The sequence below is a fragment of the Hyposmocoma kahamanoa genome, unplaced genomic scaffold (assembly GCF_003589595.1).
Source record: "Hyposmocoma kahamanoa isolate Upper Pololo Valley unplaced genomic scaffold, ASM358959v1 99879, whole genome shotgun sequence".
Taxonomy (NCBI): domain Eukaryota; kingdom Metazoa; phylum Arthropoda; class Insecta; order Lepidoptera; family Cosmopterigidae; genus Hyposmocoma; species Hyposmocoma kahamanoa.
Genome location: NW_020656077.1, coordinates 335,664 through 360,538, shown reverse-complemented (window position 1 = coordinate 360,538; position 24,875 = coordinate 335,664). Strand labels below are relative to the sequence as shown.

General features: G+C 35.5%; 1 protein-coding gene across 2 annotated transcripts in view; it reads right to left on the bottom strand.

Moving 5' to 3' along the window:
• The window catches only part of LOC113239357 (rho guanine nucleotide exchange factor 17), a 117,364-nt gene extending 92,751 nt beyond the window's left edge, over positions 1–24,613 (bottom strand). Inside the window, exons 1-2 of one of the 2 annotated variants that reach the window (XM_026476329.1) lie at positions 24,318–24,613; positions 33–158 (exon numbers count right to left, since the gene is read on the bottom strand). In XM_026476329.1, the coding sequence (XP_026332114.1) occupies positions 33–115 (83 nt within the window). In that variant the 5' untranslated portion in view covers positions 116–158; positions 24,318–24,613. Of the gene's footprint in view, positions 1–32; positions 159–24,317 lie in introns of those variants that run through there. The other variant, XM_026476330.1, reaches the window with a different exon arrangement.
• Positions 24,614–24,875: the final 262 nt, after the last annotated feature.

Genomic DNA, 24,875 nt, shown 5'->3' with positions numbered 1-24,875 from the left:
TTATTCTAAAATGAATTTAAAATGGTAAATACAGGGAACCTGATGAAGTCACGCCTTCTTCGCGCGCCATCTTGCGGCGATCGAGAGCGCGCGTCGGACGCCATGGGGCAGTCATGTGACGCCGCGCTCTCGCATGCTAGCGTCGCCTACTCGAGCTTCTGAAAAAGAACAAATCGATAAGGTTACAACGAAAATATAAGAACTCCATAAACCAAGACGCAAGAGTATGAAATTCCGCATATTGAGATTTCATTTAAAACATTTTTATTGAGTTTCGAAGCTTCACTTTTGTAACAAAATAAAAAAAAAACTGAAAATTAATTTCATATTCCAACTACAGAGAAATAGGAGAGTTCAAGGTCATAAAATCAGAATTGCTATCTAACATTTAAACTAAAACCAACAGCGACATCTGTTAAATTCTCAACAATCTTTTTGGGCGGCATCCTCTGGGCGGTTTATAACAAGGCGGGCGGGCGCTATAGGCGCTTTCGTGTTAGTTGCCATCTACGATGCCAGATGTCATTACTTTCAGATACAGGGAGTTAATTTTTAACTCCCGACGCTAAAAAGAGGAGTTATAAGTTTAAAGCCTTTGTCTGTCTGTCTGTGGCAACGTAGCTCCCAAACTGATGAACTAGTCTAAAATCATTTTTTTTTTCTAGCTGATGCTCGCAACTTCGTCTCTGTAGAATAAGTACTTCGAGTACTGCCTACTGTATTATACTAATTTTCTTGATTTTATTGATTCTCCATACAAACTTTCATCCCCTATTTCACTCCCTCTAAGACTTCTAAAGTATCGCGGCTTATATATTTAAATTAAGTTGTTCTAATATAGTACAACACGATTAACTATCGTTACGACGACAGACTGTCGTGACAATAGGAAGAGCTAGAACGACAGTGGTCCGACGAAAAATAAAACAACACGATAAAAATGTGACGACAGATAATCGCAACTTCAAACGATTCTGTCGTGGAAACGATATAGTGGCTGCCGCGAGCCGACAAATTGTCGTCACGATATACTGGGAACAGCTAGATACAACAGTCGTTCAACGATAAAATAAACGTCCACGACACAGTCACCACAGATAGTCGTGAAACGGTAACAGGCTAGACACGACAGTCGTCCAATGATAAATAAAACGTTACGACATAATGGGAACGCGCCCTGAGTGTGTCGCCGGCAGTGCAGTGTATTCAAAACGACGACCTCTAATTGAGTAAATAACTAAATAAATAATGGTAATTTCGTAGATAGATATAATAAAATAATTAATATAATAATGAAAGTACTAAATAAATAATTGTAATTTCAAAGTCTCAGACAAGTTTTTCATTTACATTACAATCCTTGTACAACCTTAGCGCATTCGGCTTCGCACGACAGCACACGACGGGAAACGTTATTTTCTCTCTGAGCGCGTGCTTAGGTCCTTTTTTCCACGTAGTGAGCGCCTGGTAACATTAATCAAATTTAGTAGGCTATTAGCGCAGGTATTTTTGATTTTGTATGAGACTCATGTATCTGTTACGTAGTAATATTAGGTAATCTGTGTCTAAACCTTTAAATCTATTATTATTTCCTTTTATAGTTTCGATGAATGTAGTCAGGTAATGTTGATCAAGAACGCCAAGTTTGAGGCAGCAGCAAGATAATATTTAATTTTGGAAGAACCTCTACGACGAATTGATATTGTAGAGAACATACCTGAGGTGAAAAAAAAACTATCATGGACAAACAATAAACTAAAGCCTAATATCACAATCTAACCAACTCCTACAGACGGAGACGTCTAGACAGAGTAATCGTGCGGGATGTGCAAGGCGACGGCGGGATGGGTGCGAGTCCGAGCTGATACACTGGCTCGGAACATACCGTCCAGGGTTGCAGTATTTACGTGTGATTGTTGTAGTGTTTTGTTGAATGGAAAATGGTACATACTACATGTGCCGCAGTTAGAGATTGCACATTATCATCTCACATAGATAAAAATCTCATCAGTTTCCGTATAAACAAGAAAGATGAGACAAATAATTTTATTTATTTGTAGTTTTAGGTAACGAAATTATATTTTGCTATATTTAAAAAAATCTTTGCGAGGTAGAACTTTGAGTGCCACTGCAACTGTTATGAACAGGCGTCGCTTGCCACGACTTGTTGGTCCCGTCACTTGGTGTCATAAAAAAAATTCTAGATCCGAAATGGCCGACAGGAGTTTGCATTTAAAATCAATAATCATATCGTATCGTATAGTTTTCGAGGTGTTTGGGAGTGCTTGTTACATTAATTTCTAAATCCAAGATGACGGACACGACTTTTCAAATAATAAATATCATGTGTCATTTTCATGTCTCATTTTCTGTTGAAAATGATATCATGAGTTGTAGTGATTTTTTATTGAAAATGATATTATGAGTTCTAGTGACAAGATCGATAACGAAAATATAATAGATTTTACTCTGCATAATTTGAAACAATTGGCAATATTAACCAAATGTCAAATATTACTTTTAATACTTATGAATATTTTATTATATCCAGCAATCCCTTGCTTCCCGGCTTCAACTGCCCGGCGGCAACAATGTACTCACAAAAATCTAAATAATTTATTTAGACTTCTGTGAATATACTGTCTGTCTGTCTGTCTGTCTGTCTGTCTGTCTGTACTGTCTGTGTCTGTGTTTTGATGAACTCCTAAATCAAAATGCACTCCTAATTGTTGCAATCTGTATGTTGTATTATTTTCTTTAAAGTTATTATAGCTAAACACTTAATATTTTGTCACCTATAAAGTAATAAAATCTGATCACAAGTGACAAGTTGACTACGTAACGTGATATAGGTACCCTGAGCCAAATAGGCTTCGTGTTGCGGCTGTGTGCAACCGCAGGTTATGTAAATCGATGTTACTCATTGTTAACGTCGTTTTCCATAACCTGGAGTTAAAATGAATGTCCTTAATCAGAAACTTCACTTCAAACTTCCCACACTTTGGGGTTCATACATGCAGCAGTCAGGTCCCGTGGCTTGAGGAAAAAGGCGAACGCAGTTGGCTGCTCGCCTAATACCCTAGTGTGGCCAGCGGACAGGAGACGGGGATCTGACGGAAGGACCGAGCGAGCCCCCGGAAACCGGGTTATCCAGAGAGGTCGTAGTGGTGAATACGTGAGATCTCACGGCGCCCACAACACCTAGCCAAAAGGGTAAGTCGGTGAGTTTTAGTAGGTACACCCTCCACCTGAAGAGTTAGTCCCAGAGTTAGATAGTGGATAATATGCATAAAACATTTCCCGTTGCAAAAAGAAGGTCCCGTGGCTTCAGTTCTGACGTACAAAAAGACAAATTGTAGGATTAAATCGTGTTTATATATCAATCTATTTCATTCCATTATGGAACACAATTTGCTTGTTATTCCTATAACCACTATGATTTCCTAAGCTACGAAACTGCGCCAAAAACGGCGAGTCGGACGTTGTCTCCCTTTATACTTAGGGTTTAAATTTGACACAGGCCACTCAAAGTGATCTTGACTGTAAATTTTTAGTAACAGTAGAGCTCCTTGTGAAAGAGTTCAACCGCGAAAGTACTGCCACCTGACTTATTTCTGTCGCCAAGCGGTAAAGAGAGCACAGAGAGAAATTAGAAGCACATGGGACTTGTCAACTTATGTCTCAAGGCGACTGGCGCAGCGGTAGTGTCAAATCTTTGCAATTTAAAACTCTGAGTGGCACTGCAACTGCTATGGACAGGCGTGTCGCTTAACACCAAGTGCACGATTATTTTGTTCGTCCCGTCACTTGAGATCATAAAAAAAATTAAGTGACTAATAAGATATATTGAATTCGTTGAACCTAAACATTTTCTAGTAGACTAGTAGTTTTTAGTTAGCTTGCGAGGCAGTAGGTCAAACCATTAGGCTATTTCATGATTTAAAAGCACGTTGTATGTTAAGTAAGTCTTCAACTGGCCTTGAGAATAAAAATGTTACTAGATCTGTATGTTTCTGGGACGTTAGAATTTCAATACGCCGAACGCACGACGCCATAATAATTTGGCAATCGATAACCATCAAATTCACGTTTAGGTCAAGAGAAATGCCATACCACAAATGACTACATGCATAAAAAACATACCATAAAAATAAAAAAGGAAATAATACAAAAAAAATCATAATGTGTAATTAATTTTTAGTTTTACGCGATTCCGGCATTGTGACCCGTTTTTGATGATTCTTGTTTTGTTGGAATGAGGGTCCCTCAGTTGTGGTCCCACCTGTAAGGGTGACAAACTAGGGGATGAATCCGGTTTCCCGCACTTTCCGGTAACCGATTTCAATAAAACTTGGCAAATAGATGTAATTGAACGCACTTTTGAGGTTGGTTTTTTAGTACTCTGTACTGAGATCATGGTTAGTCCATTTTTGTTCTCAATAATCATTTTGTTTCGGCATAAAATTAATTGGCAAATTTCAAGCAACTTAGATAAGAAAACTTTGATAAAAACTAGGTAGTTAATTATGTTTTAAATTTTTTTTTTGTAGTACTTATATACAGTTTATTTTATTTTTGTAGGGTTCGACATTCCTTAATCTCATAGTTTATTTCATTTCAAAAGTCTATTTCAAATTACTAAATCACACTTTAACGATGTAAACTAAGCCATATTACCGAAGTCTACATCGACTCATGATCTCAAAGAAAAATTCTGTTTTACACCTACAAATGGACTTGTATTAGTTATAATTATGCCATTATAATAGGCACAAAACTGTTAAAGTCTGCATTATACCAGCAATGTTAACCATGACTATACCAGGTACTCAGCTGTGGGACACGAATTCATAGCCTGTATACCGCACTTACTTCAGTGATGTTGGATTCTTGAGATATTCAGTAAGCTAACAGGAATTCTATGAATGATTACCTATATAATTAGGAAATGCTGCACATGCACATCGGTTACCTGATCTCATCCCAAAGTCACCGTTCTAAAAGTTGATACTCATACCCCGGGTAACTATAAATACTTAGTAGTATTACATATTACTTACTAGGTAGTACTTATAATAATAAGTAACGTTATCAACACTTGGGGACACTACTCTGAGCACCATCAAAATTATATTCTGAAAGTTATTTTGTTAAATAAATTCTACCATATATGAAACAATATAATTTGTTTCAACGACGTTCTAAAACGCTGCATATTCTTTCTGACTCAATCTAAAATGAGGAAAGCACGTGAAAATCAATCAAATCATGCCAATAAATACTAATAACTAGTCGCTGTTAAAGTGTTCATGGTATTATATAATATATTGGTTGTATTTAAGTGTTAGACAGTACGTTCAATAGCAGTGAACAAAATTAAGAGCCACGAATATCGTGTTACAGGAAATACCTCCCACCAGATTAGGTTTATTAAAAACTAGTTGTATACTATGCTTTCAGTGGCATGCGTTGCAAAGCTACTGAAAGAAAGTTTCTTCTTTAGTTCTACAAAAGATAACTCTAACCGTCACCTTTGAGGAGACCTGTGCATAACATACGGAGCTTATACTTCAGAAACTTTTGCATGAATAATAATGGAACGCACACGAGACAATGTATACCAACAATCATTTACGTAGCTAATGAAATTTCAAATTGAATTACGAAAAAGCAATAGGTATTATTCTAACATTAAATTCAATGACTTCACATCTAACAGAAAATAGCGCGAAAAAGGAACAAATACCCAGTAAAACTCATACACCCGGAAAATTGGAGTCGGCTGGCACCAAGCCCAAGAATAAAATACAGTAATGTAAAACACGTTCCCCGAAGTCAGTGGGTAAACCGCTTAACATACGGTCACCTAAGTAAATAAAATGTAAATATTATTATTAAATCCATATTAATATTATAAATGTGAAAGTAACTCAGTCTGCAATGTCTTCTCGCCTAAACCGCTGATGGAAAGATGGAACCTAGGAGAAGGACATAGGTTACGTTTTGTCACAGAAATAAATCTTAAAGGAGGTGAAACAGGGATGAACGTTTGTATGGAGAATCAATAACTTTAGAACTAACTACACGAAGTACTTATTGTACGCAGACGAAGTCGCGGGCACCGGGTAGTATGTTATACACGGAAATTTTTTGATGTACAATCGATGCCCTAAGATTCCTGACCCCCAAGCCAATCTTTTTGTTCTAAGAGCCTTCTTACGCATTTATGGTTGAAATCTGTATTCTTTATTAAAGTAAGGATGCGTTTAAGTTCAAATTGGCTTAAAAAGTTTCTTAAAACATCATTCACTAATAATCCAATAGTCATACCAAAATGAATTTTACTTCTCCCATATGAAAGGTTACGTTTGTTTAACACTTTTCTCAACACTTATACTTAGAACCAAATCGTCAGTTAGAGGGTCAGGTATCTTAGGGCATCAACTGTATCACGACGACGACGTCATATTATATCGTGGTGATGTCAATGATTCTGGCCATACATACACATAGATAGAATCGGTTGCCCTATAAGATATTTTATTAGCAGTAGAGCTCCTTGTGAAAGAGTTCGTCCAGGGAAGTACTGCCACCTTACATATTTCTGCCGCCAAGCAGTAATGTGAGCATTACTGCATTCCGCTTTGGAAGGGTCAGCATGCTGGTGACATTACAGGCACATCGGACTGGTCAACTTATACCTCAGAGTGATGGGCGCGGAGTGCACTCAGTCAGTGGCACTGCAACTGTTATCCACAGGCGTGTCGTTTAATACCAGACGAACGACTTGTTCGTCTCTCACTTAGTATCATAAAAAAAGACATAAAGGGCCGAAATCTTACTAAAATCTAGCACCTACACAACAAGGATAATAATCTTCATGACTTTCCAAAAAATATATTAACTGTACCTTAATATTTTAGTAAGATGTCACAATTAGATAGTTGTTTTAATACTATGACACTACAAATCTGCATATAAATCAATTATTATATGACTCCTATAAAAGCACGAGAGGTTATAAGAGATGTTTTTTCGATCTTTCGGTTTTCTCGTCAATGATCAAATGCATGTACACTATTTAAAATCTTGTTAATTAACCCTTTCATTATGAAGACCAGTGTTCAACAGTTAGACGAAGGTCGCTTTACGACGTACTAAAGATGTCTATCTTTCATTTATATAAATTAAGGCCTCAACTTCCTAAATGGTCAAAAAAACATCATAAATCGTAAATCTATTATAACTGTACTGAAAATGTACCCTATATTTTATACTAATGTGCGATGAACAATCCACCACCACCTAATTTGCCCAAAAATCGACATTTATATTTTTAAGAATGTATGTAGGTTACTTTTCTTTGCCTACCTACTTGGTTCTGTTTTATTTAAAGACGTAGTAAAACCGCGCTCACACTCTAATATTGGATTCTTACCTCGTGGGCGACGATGCAGTGCTTTTTTTTTAAACTCCATTATAAAAAAAGTTTTTACTCATCACGTGTGGGAGCATTCAATTTCAACTATACGATCTAGGTGTTAGAGTGGATGTTTCAATTTAATGTGACGTTAATAACCACTTGAGTGACGCTTGATTTCGGAAACAATTATTACTAGACAGTACACACACTGAGTGTTTTGAACGTAACTCATTTTGTCGGCACCTGTAATATAACTTCCAAGCAAACTAAATACATCTTGTTTTCTGCTTCGATTGTGAATAGTGTTGCTAAAATATGTGTATATTTTTGCACTTCAAAATATCGCAATACTTAATTCCAAATTTTTTTAAGGATATGAATATATTTTTTCGGATTTCTATCATGGACACGGTTGACTCAGTCAATAAAGGGTCTGTAATCCGGCCGAAATGTTGGTTGTTTGAAAAAACAAACATTTACGCGAATTAGATCTGAAAAAATAGTTTCATTTCTTACGTGTAACGATCGCCAAAACCTAAGCACTTGGTATTATTTAGGGAAACTTAACTTAATACTCGCCTCTCTGAAACCAATCATGATCATCTCTCCTCGTCTTTATGCTAAAAATAGTAGATTAGTGGCATAAAAATTGTATTCCAACAAAATTCATTCACCATGCTATTTAATTTTCACGTTGATCTACTTTTAGTTACAAAAATACATGGAAATGTAGTGGAAACTTTGTATATCTGTCTTAAACAAATTCGAAATACGTAAGGTTCTGTTGGTTGAGTACCTAAAAGATTGCAAACTAATAGCAATGATGAATGAAACAGTGATAGTGAATAATAACACATTGAACAATATACATAAATTTATCACACGACGGTCTGTCCGTGGTCTTGACTGCGGGTAATGATGATGGATTAAAATTACTTATACATATTACATACTTAAGTAACAACGACTTTATTTCAGATTTACTATTTGTGAAAAGATAAGCTTTTTCTCGTTTTTATTTTTGTTTTTGTCAATATACCATGTGACGGATCGAACAAGTCTTGCGCCTGATGGTAAGCTACACGCCTGTCCATAACAGTTGTAGTGCCACTCACAGCTTTAAATGGCAAAAATCTGAAGGGCACTACCACTGCGCTCGTCAGCCTGAGACATAAGTTGACAAGTCTCATGTGCCTGTAATTTCACCAGAAGACAGTAATGCTGACATTACTGCTTGGCGGCAGAAATAGGCAAAGTGGCAGTACTTCCCTGGACGAACTCTTTCACAATGAGCTCTACTGCTACTAAACGTACGTGTCCCTTATTCGTTTGTAGTTAGAAATTTTATACGGTCCGAATTTTAGACCTTCAGCAAAGTGTTTGGAGAAGCCTCAAAATGTTTTAGATTTTTTAAGTTGCATTTGTCCGCATAAAGGGCATGAAATATTACAAATAGATAGTAATTTCAAAAGGGTTAGCAGGATAGGGCGCGACTTGCGCGAGAGCGACATAAAGCGCAAGATACTGCTATTCTCGCATAGAGATCTCTGTTATACTTTACACGTCGCGCCCTTTCGTGCTAGCCCTATAGGTCACCCGTTTCCGAAACTATAATTACTGATAAATTACAACTCGTAGTAGGGGCTGGGGTTGTTAATCATTTTTTAATTCGCATGAAAAGGGCAAAGTTTGTTTGCCTTTGACCGATTTCAAAAAAGGAGGAGAGGAGAGTAAGAAATTAATCCAGTTTATTGAATTTTTCCCACTTTCCGTTAATCGATTTCAATAAAACTTGGCACATAGATGTTATTCCAATGGAAATAAATTGGACTAATATACACACCGTAAATTGGATTACACAGGACAGGAATTTAACGTTATTACTTTGTTATTTCAAGGGTTACGACTTTCATTTTTGCTCAGTAAGCATTAATTTATGTTGTCTTCGGACTGATAACAATAGATTCCCATAAATGACGCTAATTTGGTTGCCATGATTATTGCCGTACTTTGACTTTTGACTTTTGGACGGATTGGCCACTAAGTTACCGAAATGAAGACTCATAATCAAATGCTAATTACGCGTAATTGCACTATCCCCGACAATATTATGCGTTTCAATTATCACTAAGGAGACCACGGCAACGAACATAGAGAAAGCGAAGCCAAATTTTGAGGTCGATTTTTTTTAATAAAAGGCTATACAAATAGTAATAATAATTGTTCGCCGGTTCTTGAACCTGAGTCCCTGACCCCGGCCAACTGTGCCATTGCTGGGAAATACCGCCTCTCCCATTAAAAAATTCAAAGTTAATCTTTTAGGCCTTGAGAGAGGCGAGAGTCTAAAATAGATATAACAATAATAATAATAACGCATCACACTCATTGCCCCGCACTAGGGAAACCATGTATGCCATTGGCACACATTTACACAACCACAAATTACACCCAAACTCACAAGAGTAGCAAATGTAGGCCATACACAAATTTCTCCCAGCCTGGGAATACAACCCAAGACCTCTGCTTGGCGGTCCAGAATGGTAACCGTTCGGCCACGGAGGCAGTTAGTTGGCATAATTGTTGAAAAGTTGCAACATTCGAATGCACAACGAGTCTGTTCGGACCGCAGCAGATTTTTGCAGCGGTATCTTTTTCAAACAATTATTATTCAGAGTTCTTTTAAATTTCTAATGATTGAATTATCAGCCGAACCATTGACTTACAGCCGAACTGACTGATACGGTTACGGATTACGGATTTATGACCAAATGTAAAATTGATAATAATCCTTATTAAGACATAAAATTAGTTCTAATATTCACAGGTGCTTAATCAGTAAGCGATTTTTTTTTAAATTCAGATTAGGAGCAACGTGAAACCAACAAATCTGTGTCCGACACGGATTCAACTCATAATTTATTTAAATTGATCGATTCGTCGCCAGTTTATCATACAAATCTTACCATTAGTTGGCCAAACATCTTGATTAGTAATGCAAATTACCCTTTTTTTCTAATCCCCGCGGATATAAGAGTTCTAATATTGATTTAAATTTCCTTCAAACTATTTCTTATTTCCTTTCGGCGACTCTTTAATATGCAAATCGTAGATTGTACTTTTGTATATTGAATTTTATATGAAAGCGAAAAATATGCAAATTGATAATTTATTTAGTCTCAAGATTTTACAATGATTTCCTTAAAGACCATCGTAAAGTATAATATGACAAGCTATGAATATAAAGACTTCGTTTTGTACAATAAATGATAATAACATACTTAGGAACTTTCGCAGACATAATGTTGTGCCTACATTTCCGGTATTCGATAATGGCGTACAAGGTGCCATTGCTTTCAATGTCACAAATCAATGAAGTTGTAAAGTTCAATGCGAACTGTTGATTTTATTGATGGCGAAAGAGCAATCACCGAAGGAATGAAGTTTAAGTAACGACAAATACATTGATTGATGAACCAACGTATTTTGCATTTCAATATCAGACTGATCGAAATAATGTATGTGTAAAGCCAGCTACTCACTACTGGGCTGTAACCCATAACCTTTGCATGTTATATTACCAAAAATCACAGTGTGTATGTGATCCGCAAGCTGCTACCGACGATAACCAAGTACTGATTCTATTATCACTAGTATCAGGTTGCTTACCACGGTATGACTTCTTTTTATTTTTCCGATATTTCGGAACGGTTACACGCTCCATGGTCACGGGTTGACTGATGACATGGAGCGTGCAACCGTTCCGAAATATCGGGAAAATAAAAAGAAGTAATACCGTGGTAAGAAACCTGATACTAGTGATAATCATTTAGTGAATAAACACGAAAGTCTTAAAATCTACAAAGTAATATTATTATTAATTATTTTTATATTGGCAATATGGAGCATCTTTAAATCGTCGAGTGATCGAACTCAAACATCCAGTGGTACGCTCAGTTTTAGTTCCATGCCTTGTCTGCATAGACGGTGGCGCTATATTGTTTTCCCACGTTAGTGTGTTTGTTGTAAAAAAAAGCTTCAGAATGTTGGTCTGTAAGTTTATTATTTTGTAGGGCGAAAACGTTTGAAGTTTTTTTCTCGCACTCGAAGAGAAAAGTAAAGTTTTCACCTCGAGACTAAAAACCAATATAAACCCTCGGAGTAATAGACACCCTCGCTTAACCACCTCGGGTATATACATATATAAGCTCGTTTTAGTCCCTCGATAAAAAATTTACTAATCTTTCAATATAAGACTGCTACATTTTTATAGATTTGAGATTCACGCAATTGGGTTTTGTCGTAATGTTTTAATAGTGGTGGATTGGTAGTTCTTCCGTGCTACTTACTAGCATGTTCTAGGTGATCTACTATTTCGCACAATAAGTATATGGAACTTTTTTCAAATATTTATTATCGTTACTTACCTGCCAATAGCCATCGTGTCAACTAAATATATATACACTGACCATCAAAATATAAACATAGATACAAAGATTTACCGAATTTTTTAGAAGAGTCTAAGTTTATTTTGGCATAGCAAATTAATTAATGTTCTGTACCTCCCACTTTTCTTTTTTAAACACATATAGTTTTCCCTGGCCTAAAATCTTATTCGCTTACCATAAGGACCAGAATATATTTAGTTGAGTGTATAAAAACTTTAAGTACATTATCACAATTTCTCGTGCATTTGCTTTACCCTAAGTTAAATACAATGTGTCTTACGACGCAGACATTAGGTACAAATTACCGAAGATATGACTTAACAGCTGTACCAAAAGATTTGCATTTAAACGTCAAAACAGCACAAACTATATACGGCCTCTAGAGTTAAATGAACTTGCAACTTGACCTTTAGATTTGTTGAAACCGTGTGGGGCAGTTCAATACTTATTTACGTTTTAAAATAAAAATAGTAAGAACTCTACCGACATTTTGTCATTCACATCCAAAAGTGGCGAATATGAAGGTGAAATATACAATAATCTTAATAATTGTCGAAGGGGCCTTCAAAAGACCGGCCTGTAACCAGTGCTTTTGTGATTGAGATAGTATAATAATAATAATATAGAATAATAAATGGTGTACCACTGAGACCATTGTTGGTGAAATTACAGGCACGTGGGACTTGTCAACTTATGGCTCAGGGTGACGGGCGTAGTGGCAGTGCGCCTCAAATCTTTGCGAGTTAAAGCTCTGAGTGGCACTACAACTGTTATGGACAGGTGTGAAGTTTACCAGGGTTCGTCCCGTCACTTTGTGTATAAAAAAAAGACCAGGCTAGTCACTAAACCTTTAGAGCACCGGATGAAGTCTGTGTAAACCCTATAGCTTGCTTGCGCAGGTAATACCGCGCAACTAAATAAGCAAAGTTGGGTAGAGACGGAACTATAATTAAAAATTAGTTGAAGATACTGGATGGTCTCAAAGTAGGAAAACCTACGTATTGTGTGTACCACAGTGACTAGACTTCACTACCCAGAAAAACGTCACAGAAACTATTTAGAATTATAGAATGAAAGTTCGTTCACTAACCTGATTCTACCGGTAATCTAACCCAAGATATCCTCATCTCGCTCATGCTCATTCTCTCATCCGAAAATGTCAAACATTGGGCTGCTCTGGCATGATAATAATCTATTTGTAGAATAAAATAAAATAAAATATAAAGAGGATGAATCGTCCTAATACATATTAATTTGCATGGTGGCCTTTGAGTGGTCAAAACTGTCTTTTGAGAGATCCGTGCCTAACAGTGGTATAGGTGTCTTGATACAGGTAGAGGTAGAGAAAAATAATATTCACTCATTTACACTCATCAATATGGGAATACATTCAAAGTAAAATGTAAATAAATTATTTGAGAAAGTAAGGTTAAGAAATACCCTACACATTTCCTATATTATACACAATAATATAACGAACAAATTGCCTTCAAAAATATCTTCAAAGTACGTTAACGACATTACCAAAGCTACTAATAGAACAATAAAACAATGATTCTTTCCGAAAAAAGAATCACGAGGCGGCACCAATAATTTCTTTATTAGTAGTAGGCCTGTAAAAAATGTCGGCCTCACAAAGGGGATCGTCGATTCGAACTGGTTTCTATCGATTCAATTAGTTTCAAATGATAAATCGAACACAGAGATCAAATCTCGTCGATAAATCTTGCATCGATATTTCCTTAATTTTGACCGTATGGCGAACTACTAAATCTATGCATTATTTAATTCATTTAATGAGGCAATTTGGTGCCTTGTGTGTCGCAGACGCGCCAGTATCTTAGTCCGAAGTCACTGTTACTCACCGTTATTTTGAACAAATTTGTATAAGTATTACATGTTTCATGTAATCAGCGAAACTCCGAGAGAACAATGGTATGGTCTGTGGAACAATCCTTACACTCAAACCACATTACAGGCGAATGTTCGCGGTGAGGGAGCGCCCTAATAGACAAATAACAAAACTGTTCTTTGAAAGTCCTCAGAGACAATGACAAGCCCGCCATCTTTCCATGGGCCTATAAATTTCTTCGGTAAAAAGGCCGATATTAGGAGATCCAATTGTTTGAGGTTCTTTTAAGCGGGCACTTTCTCGAATCCGCACAATTCATTCATTCACCAGTTCTCCCATTAAATTAAAAATAAATATCTCCGACGAAAAAACTTTTTTTAAATTATGGATTATTTTTCTACGTAATCTCCTTTTAACGCTATATACCTTGAGTAGCGATATTCCAACTTCGTCAACCCACCAAAAAAATATTTTTTTTCAAACTAAAAAATAAACCTTTGTTTCAACTATCACTTCCTCATTTGGTGCAAATCGATAAAAATCAGATAAAAATCTGGTGAATACGGGAGGCGTGGCAATAGTTCGTATTCGACAAGTTTTAATGTAACTCGAAATTCCGTTTTCTCCACCTTCAAATAATATATCAAACTCACCTAACTTTAACATTTCCATTTTCGTTTATACTTTCGCGCTAATTTAAAAAATAACGTCAGTTAAACAACTACAAATAAAAATAAAACAAAACCTATGGAGTTCTAAATTAGGAAATAAAAATAAATTCCCAAAAAAGGTTTTATTAAAGTCACGTATTGATCAAATCGTACAAACTCACAATATATGGTTAAAAAAGTTCCTGCTTTCTCGTACGCAGATTCTTGTAGCTTGTAGCTGTCATGTCAACCCAACTCGCATCTTACCCAATTATGTCTAATGGCAGTACATTACGCTTTTATGTAAAACATTATCATATTAAACTGGTATACCCAGTTTAGTTTGTTGTTTAGACATTTTGATAAATAAATCGTTTATTGGTTTAAGTGATTTAAGGTTTAATTGGATAACACTTGCCACCACTTTTAAAAGAACTATCATTTTTATATGGTAGCTATTTTATGAGTCTGCAAATAACGTATCGTTAAAAAAGAAACAGAATAAATTCAATATCGGGCACAAGCACCTATTTAAAGCCTTGGTAAAAATTCTAACTAAGGAAAATAATTTATATGATGTTTTGAAGAAGATGTTTATTGATCGTTTGTCTTCGTTCTGCAATTTGATAATGTGATGTTCAGTGATATCTTCATAACACCTGAAGTCTAAAACCCCCTTTGTCCAGAAAAGAGACAAGAATTTTCTCTGTCTTCTCTCTATTTCTGTAACACTAAAAAGATAGATATATATCTGCTTTTTTACTTAATGTTAATGCTCACAAATAATTAAAACTTTCAGTGACCACTGGAAGAATGTTTAGAGTTCTGGCTATATTGGAAAGTGATATCATTGTCATGACATAATTTATGTTTGACGTGTTCGCTCATTTATGTCATGTATTTATGAATTTTTTATTGATTGTTTATACGTGGAGGTGACACTATTAATGATTATTTTTAATTTCGATGATGTTGGAATGTTGTGGCCATACCGCATCTATTAAATATACTTCTAACATGGAAGACTTATTAATATTATATGGTAATAGAAAATGACTCCGGTAAGTAGTAGTAGTAGTGTGTGTATAAAATGTAGTAGCTAAAAAGGTGTTAATTACATATGAAAATTAAATGTTTGTTAAAGCAATTTAGAAGTCGCTGACAACCTGCAAATCATAGGTGACAGATGCTTTGCAAAAATACAAAATTCCTCGCGAATGAGGAACAGCGAAGACCATGTCGAGGTGTTTTAAAGTTGCGAAGAAAACAAATGAAACTACATGAAACTAAATGTATTTGTTAAGGCGCATGTGCCGTGATACCATCTAAACGTAACTGTATTTTGATACTGACATACGTTTCGTACTTTAACAAGTTATGCGTTTATTTTCGTTCTGGAATTAGTAATAATAATGTACACGAAATTAATTATTTTTGTTATCTGTCATTTATTATTAATTAGCGGGCCTGGAAGAGCTCTTCACTTTCGCCGGTGATGACTGTTGTTCCGTGTGTAGAGATCAGATTGCCCTGGATAGTGGCGAGATTCATGGGGACGATAAGGTCTTTTGCTTCTTTTGCTCTACGTTCTACCTACTGTGAGAGCTGAGGGTTGAGTAAAGAGCTAAGTCAAAAAGTAGTTATTCGATGCCTGTTTCATGAAGTTGGCTACACATAATTACTCTTTGTCCAAGGACAGCGAAAGAGACACATTTTGAACGAATAATCAAATTAGATAAATACTTCTTATATTCTAAATGTTACTGTAGATTGATTGAAATACGTACCTACCAAAGAAATTACCCGTACTGGTAGTAAACTTTATTACTTAGAAGTAGCAGTAGAGCTCCTCATGAAAGGACTCGTCGAGAGAAGTACTGCCACTATACCTATTTCTGCCGCCAAACAGTAATGTGGGCATTACTGCGCTCCGATTTTGAGGGGTAAGGGTGCGGGAGAAATTACAGGCACATGGGACTTGTTAACTTATATCTCAAGGCGACCAACGCGGTGGCATCGTCCCTCAGATCTTTGCAAAATCCTTTAAAGCTCTGAGTGACGCTGCAACTGCTGTGGACAGGCGTGGCACTTACCACCAGGCGCACGACTTATTCGTCGATAATTTCGTATCATGAAAAAGGTGCAGAAAATAACGGGACCTGTAGTTTTAGATCTGTTATAAAAGTGATAGCTCGACGACCACGTAGCTGTATCAGTAACATAGCTATGTAAAGATTTGCACGTGTCGATCTAATGTGAACATTTATGTTCCCTAGTAAACATAATATACAAGTTCAATATGTCCTAAATTGCGGTCAATTCCACACTAACGCGAACGCTTCGAGAATGAATAATTCGAGCTAAAGTGTGTGTCAATTGGGAGTTTGCAAAAACTTAAACAATCATTTGTTAATGATATGCTTTGCTTGATTGATGATTCAAGTTTGCGTCATAGATAACTGTGTCTCTGCTTCATTGATGGAGGTAGTATTTTGATATCTCTCTTCGTAACCTTGATGTTATTGCGTAGGTATGTAGGTTTATGCTTGTTAAGTGCCCCCAAAAAGAAATTATGATTAATATATATTGTGCGACAGCTTAATTGAATGATGAATAGTTCGTACCTTCGGTCATAGTTCAAATAGTAGACTTTCTTTATGTTTGTAGACATGAGTTTTTGTAATATTGGGAATCTGGTTGTATCAAAAATAAATTGTCTAAATAAATGCTCTTTGATTTTTTCTTTTGTTTAGGACGACATTGACAAGTAATAGCGATCGCCATTCCCTTGAAAAACGTCGTTAGTAAATAATTACGAAAAACGTAGTTAGCTTGGATAAATCATTTTGTTTTTATAGAACACGACCAAATGTGACTTGGCATAATATAAAATAACCCGATCTCAAAAGTCATCCATGCCCTAGTTTGCCAACCTTAGAAGTGGAATATTTTCTTCAAATTTAAATGGGACCACTTCTGAGGTACCTTTTTCCAACAAAAGAATAAACAACATCGGTTCACAAATTTATCGGAATCATCGTGTAACACGTATACAGAAAAAAACATACAGACGTATTGAGAACCTGCCTTTTCTGAAATCGCTTAAAAATTAAGATCATATTTTGTATTAATTTAGGTTATTCTGCTGTTAAATGACACACTGATTTCAGACAGAGACATAATTTCCATCGTCACAACAAAAGTCCAACTGCACCGTAATGCCAAAGACCCGTCCAAAATGCAAACCGTTGGGTGTGATCATTCTAAATTATCATAGTGATTGCAAAGTGAATTTTATAAAAACCAGCCACACTCTAGTGTACTGTTCTCAATTATGTACATACATATATGAAGACAAATATACCGCATTCTTGAACACACTTTAAGTAAACGTTCTTTGTCTGTACAATAAAAAATATAAAGTAGGTACTTCCTATAACCAGGGTGGGGCAAAATACATGCTATGTCTTAATTGAAATACAAAATACTTTCTTATATGTATTTAAACTACAAAATAGAAAATTCTTTCGTGAGGTGTTATTGAAATAAAAAAGACAAAATACTTTACTCATAAAATAATAGTCCTGCGCCGTATGTATGGCCTACATTTATTTCTCACGTGAGTTTGGGGGAAATTTGTGGTTGTCTATGTGTGTGCCCATGACAACCGCGTTCAACACGAATTTCATCTCCCTCACGCCGCGCAGCGATCGCGTGCTTCTGTCATGGCAAAATACGCTCTATTTATATATTTAACTTTTATATTGTGACTTAAATGAGCGTCTAGCTGGTTTGTCTTTGCTCTATGGACGTCCGCGCGTGCCGCGCGGTTTTATTGTTCTGAGGAATTTAAATGTTGTTGCCTAGCAAATAGAATTCAGATTCACCAGTAATGTATGGGAAAACGTGGTAACTAGGCGGTAATCGCGCGGCGGGCGCTCGGCTGCCGTGCGAAAACTTTCGCGTCGTGTAACTGGGCGCTAAGGACACCTCTGACACTCGAATGTGCCACTTTATTTCGTTTTACGTCCTATCGCGCTCGTAACTGAAATATGACAAAAACATGTCCATTTACGTAACATACTACATCTCGATTTACTACCAGGTGGTCCCGACCGCTTTGTCGTGCCTTGAAACGAAATGACTAATGTAATCGAGCCTTTGTTCTACTTCTCACATTTTTATAAATGAAATATCATCTTACAAAATATTGTTCATGTTTTTTTTCGTATCGTTTCCGTTGAAACCGGCATAACTCGACAGTAGGTATAACGTAGAATAAACATATACAGATACTTGTTTTATTGGCTGACATAAATAAATAAATACGTAGACATGATAACACATAGTAATTTTGCGAGAGATATATTACTACGTGCTAAATGTCTGGTATAATTAGATGGAAAAGCAATAACCATTTATTGCAAAGTCAGCTCATTAAATGCCTACAAATAAAGACTGAATGATTCTTAATTGCATGCGAACAATGTTTATACATTTCCCATCACAAAAGACTCGTCATATGTATGGAATTGTATTATAATTGACGATTGATAATAGATACTTATTCATTCTATCATATTGAAATATACCGATTTCTTGGGATGATTATGCATATTTAATTAACAAAAGAGTGATTATCAATATCGTCATATCACGGTATTTTTTATAACACCTACTGCCGTATGATGATCGAACCTACAGAATTATACTATTGAAACCAAGCATTGTTATGACATAAATATCAATTGCATTTTGTTTAGAGGAAAAGAATTTTTCACAAATGAAAAAAAGGACTATGAGTCCTAAATATGTCCTAAATGAAATGCTAGGGGCCTACCATAACCTTTCCAAAAACAATCTTATTTCAATCTGAGCTTAAAGTAAGCTTATTATAATATTACTCATATTCGTACCATGACGAACCTGTCAACCAAGTAATGTATTATTGCAAAAGTATGTAATTGAAAGGACGAATGATTTCCCAATATTATCTATTCCTTACTAAAAATAGGAAAGAGATAACGCTATGTGAATTATATAATGCCATCTCTTTCTTTTTTGATGTTCCGAATCGTCTTAACGTAGTACAATGTTTAAGTACTTAATGTTATTTACATTCAGAGAATTTTGACTGTTACAAAAGAAAAATATGTAATAATAAAATCTATTAAAATTACGCTGCTTTTAATAATTATTCTGCAATTTCATGAAGAAAAATAAATAAAACAAACTGAGTCTTGATAATCACGTTGTGAACGGAACTATAGTCTAGTGTCAACTGTTAGTTTCGCCAAGGAACATAATAAGGAACAAAATATTGAAGAGACATATTATTATGTAAATAAATAAGTTCAACTTAACTTTTAATCATTACAAATCAATATTAAGACAATAATATTGTTTCCATTGCATCCGTGTAACTATTTTAAGATTGCTAAATTTGACATAAGAGCAATATTACTTTAATGTTAAAATCACGTCATAGTACCAATTGAGTGAATGAATAGTCACAAAGCTGCCAATAAAACATCATAGTTTTAACATTACAATAAGCTTACTTTAAGCGCGTTATGGTACGAAAAGTCAATGTAAGGTTAAAGTAATATTGTTTTAAGAGGTTGTAGTAGGACCCCTGATCTGTATGTTTATGGGAAGTCATACGCCGTGATGATCATAAATGTAGGGGTCATCATAAAAGCCAAGATCTCTTACGGCATAAGGAACAACCATAGTTCACTATGCTGGACCAGTGCGTGTATAATTTAATGTATTTTTTTCTTCTTCTGACAAACTTTTTACTAACATAGGCTATGAATTTTCTGTAACTAACACGGTACGGGCAATGTCTGACATAAGATTTTTTATTTGATTTGACTTGATTATGCATCTGTACACATATACCGTAATATTCCCATTGGGGCATTAATATTTATTTAATTACTGCATTACATGGGTAAGAGTCGTTATTGACAAACCCCTGTGGCTTCACTTACTTTCATCAAGTTTTAAATGCTAGCCCCTTTATTCCTGTTTTTTACGACACTAAGTGAAGGGACGAACAAGTCGCACGACTTGGTGGTAAGCAACACGCCTATCCGTAGCATTTGTAGTGCCACTCACAACTTTAAGTCGCACAGATCTAAAGGACACTGCCATTGCACCCGTCATCCCAGAACATAAGTTGACAAGTCCCATGTGTAATTTCATCAGCTCCGTTACCCTTCAAAACCGGAACGCAATAATAGTCTTCTGACCACGCACTCTTACCACAACGTTCTCGATTAAATGCACCCGTATATAAACTAATATTTGCCTAGATGTTCCTTATCTAAGAATCTACTAACTAATGTTTCATAAATTCCTTCACGAATACTTGTGCGTACGCCTTTGTGCAAAATATGTTTTATTAGCCGCATTCTTGTGATAGAGTCTGTATTACAACATTGTAATAAAGTTAAGATTCTTCTGAATAGGTCAAGTAGATATTTGTTAACCTTGCGCTTATTCTCATATTTTGCATAGTTATGTGTTAGCATTACTTAAGTGCTTACAAAACGATAAATAAACTAATACCTAATACGAAACTTAAATCAATCTCATTGATACTTTCACAGATTTATTTACCTGAAAATTCTCTTTCACCAGTTCTTAAGCGACATTTACTCCTGTGAGCTTAATGTGCCATGTACGTCGTTTTGCTATTTTTTCTTATTATGCCATATTAAAAATATTCCACTATCAAACGACTTTTTGTTGTAGATATTGATTTATCGTTATTTCCCTCTGTAACACCATAACTGTAAACTGTCAAACAAGTTACATTTTATAGCTGTGCGAAAATCGGCAAATTCCTCAGAATGCAAACATTGACTCCGACAGAAAAAATTTAAGCAAATATTTGTACCGTGCAAAAAAATTTACTTTCGCATTTTTTGTCTTGTGGGTATGGACGTATTTAAAAAAGAAAAAAATCATTTGGGTTCATATGATACATACCTACATTAAAATTTATAGTAGCAGAGTTCCTTGTGAAAGGGTTCGTACAGGGAACTACTGCCACCTTACCTATTTCTGTAATGTTACCGACGGGTGCAGGTGTAATTACAGGCACATGAGACTTACCAACTTATGTCTCAAGGTGGCGAGCGCAGTGGCAGTGCCCTTAAACCTTTACGATACAACTGTTATGGATAGGCGTGTCGCTTACCACCAGTCGCATAACTTGTTCGTGGTATAAAAAATAAAATAAAAATATTTGTCTCTTGGTAGGACTTGCTTTGCACAATTCTGAGAAATATAGATCATTCGCTTTTTCTATTTCTCTAACATACTTGTACTGTTAGTTTGTAGTCAAGAATCTTACACGTACTTTATAAAAACATTTATGTATCGTTTTTTACAGCTTTATCAATATTCAAGATGTTTATCTTAAATGATTGTAATAGCATATAATTTATTCTGGACAGTTAGCAAAAAAGTGCTCGAGTCGTTCGTCAGGGCGCGTGTTACATGAAACTAATGAGATTTTTTTTACAAACAGTACTCGCCTAACACGGAAACTATGAACTAATCTGCATATTTATTAACATTAATTAATGAAATTATGTAGAGCTTACAAAAAAATAGGTAGATAATGCGTTTTTGAAAGTTTTAAAAAGGATTCTTTAATCTTAATAATAAACACAGATGATTTATTAACATAAAAAACTGACCTCACTATAGTTTGTGAACTTTAGTCTATTTGCCAAGTTTTATTGAAGTCAGTTAACGAAAAGTGGGTGAAATCCAGTAAACTGGATACATCCCCTAATTTGCCACGTTTAGAGGTGGAACATTTTCTTCAAATTTGAATGGGCCACTGCTGAGGTACCCCTTTCTAACAAAAAAGAATCATCGAAATCGGCTCTCAAATGTCAGAGTAATCGCGTAAAATACACAAAAAAAACAATGAAATCGAGAACCTCCTCATTATTTTGAAGTCAGTAAAAAAATAACTACAGTTCAATCGATTAACTCGTAATCTATTTCGGCTGGCATTACTTTCTTGTTAGTAACCAGCTTACAGTTAAAAGGAAGCCAGAAGTGGGCGAACGGTACAAAAGTGGCATTTTATTTTACGCTTATCTACTCACTTTCCTTTTTGAAGGTTGGCCCTAGTGACTCTGCGATGAGAGCGAAGTGAAGAGATTCTGCCTTTAGTGTCGAGTGTTATTCATACAAACATGTGAAAACAAGTACTGCCAATTTGTCACCTCTTTGTCACACATATTCGTTGACAGTGACACAGATATAACACTCTAGTACCTACGGTAACAGATGTCGCTTTTACGCAACCAACTCGTGACACACTTTAATGTCATTATTTTTACACCCATTCAGTTAAATTTGTCCCATTGTAAAATGTCAACTTTTACATTTTTAATGTCAGAACATTTTTCGCGGAATGCAATTTCGTTGACATTTAAAAGATTTTAATTATTTATGGTATCCGGTACATGATCTACGTACTTATCTAGGGTCAAATTCTTGCCTACTCTTAAATTAAACAAAGTCGTAAATTTTTTAACAGTGTAGCACAGCCAGGTCATTTTAGTTATAACGATGTATTGATCAAAATTACAAATTTATGAAGCATGCAAGTTGTTATAGCCTTTCGAATCATCGTGATGTAAACTGCTGACTTATTTATGATCTTATGTAGGTTCGTTCTGTCCATTTACGATAGCCAAAAATACTACACAATGAACCATCTATCTGAGAGATGTAAAAACCTGTGTACGAAGCGTATCGGTTATTCAAATCGCGCTGTCAATATAAGATCATTGGTGGTAATTATTTTGACAGGCAAGAACAACCGCCTTTCTTACTTGGCGGTCTTTACCATGTATGACGTCAATTGTTTCATGTGTGCACATTGTAATTATGTAAATAATGTTATCATATTATCTTGTTTAACTAGGAAATTTTTGTTATTTTATAATAACTGCATTATATCACATATAAATCTACTTTCTGGTTTATATAATAACAGTTTCAAAACAAATATAAGATATACGTAACTAAGTTCTAGTCTACTTACTTAAGGATATGAACTCTTTTTTTGTAAAGTTTACAAATCATTGTTATTTATAGTTTTTAAGCAAGTGCGTTTGAAGTGGTGTTATAAAATGTAGCACTCTTGGAAGACGGAGTAAGTAGATTTTCATCCAATTCAAATTTATGATGAGATGAATAATGAAGATATATACATACACAAACAGATAATGAAAGCATTTTTAAAACCATGAACATTACTTATGTACTTAGACGTTGAAATATAATATTTTTTTTTAGTTAGGATGTCAATAATATCATGTTCCTTATTGAAATTCAATACGAGTCTTACGCAAATCTTAATTGCAATAGGAGGCAGTTATACCGCAGTGTTTTCCATTGTAGTTAGTGAGTACACTATTGAGGGTAAGTAGGTAACTACTCTACCATCTACTACAATACATGTTTCGTTGAAAATTTAAACCCTTCCTACGTCCACAGGGGCTACTGCTATCTCAAATTAAAATTGTTTAATATACACCCGTAGATAATATGATGCATGATCAGTGCTCAGAATATAGACATTTCTTTCATGCATATCCAAGTCTCGTCGACTTCTCGTATCACAAAAAGTACTAACTTGTTAAACCCAAACAGGAAGTTAAATAGAAAGAAATATGTATTTGCTGATACAAAAATGTTGTATATCAATACACACTCTGTAGAGTTCTCAGAACGTGACTTCTACTCAAGCAGCTCTCTCCGATATCTTTAAAATTGTAAGAACCATAAGTAAAACGTACTTATATTAACAATATGCCTACTAAGATAGTACCTCCATTCGCATAGCAAGCATGGACTTAAAGTTCAGAGCAGTAACAATAAGAAAGTAGCTTCATATTTCCACTTACCAGTTCTTTAAATCAAGATAAATACGCTGACAATGAACTTGACTTGCTGAACTAATTAGTACCAGAAACCACGTTCTTAAACCAGTACCGGTACCAATTTCACTCGTACCAAACTTTAGCACAACACAGGACTCGAATGCAAAAGTTGCACTGCAAAAAAAAGCATCGAGATAGGTACACTGCTCTCTTTCAGAATTTTAAAATGAAACGTCCTTTCTTGCATCCATTTATTGATGGAGCACAGATGCACAGTATTTTTGTCATTTATAAACGTTTAACTAAGTGTAATGTCTAATACAGAATGTGTAGTGGGAAAAAAAAGAATCGATCTCGCATGGGCGCCGGTAACAAAAATCGACGCCCGCGGTTGCGCGGACACAGCCCGATCTAAAACTGATCCAACCGGTATGAAGTCGCTTAGTATACGATCGTGACCGGGCTCGATCATGCAAGACATTGTGACTGACTTCGCTCATGTAAGATATATTTTGTAGAGAGCATCAAGCACGGAACTCTGAGAGCCTCGGGATGCTGCAATATTTTAAATGGACTTCTTAT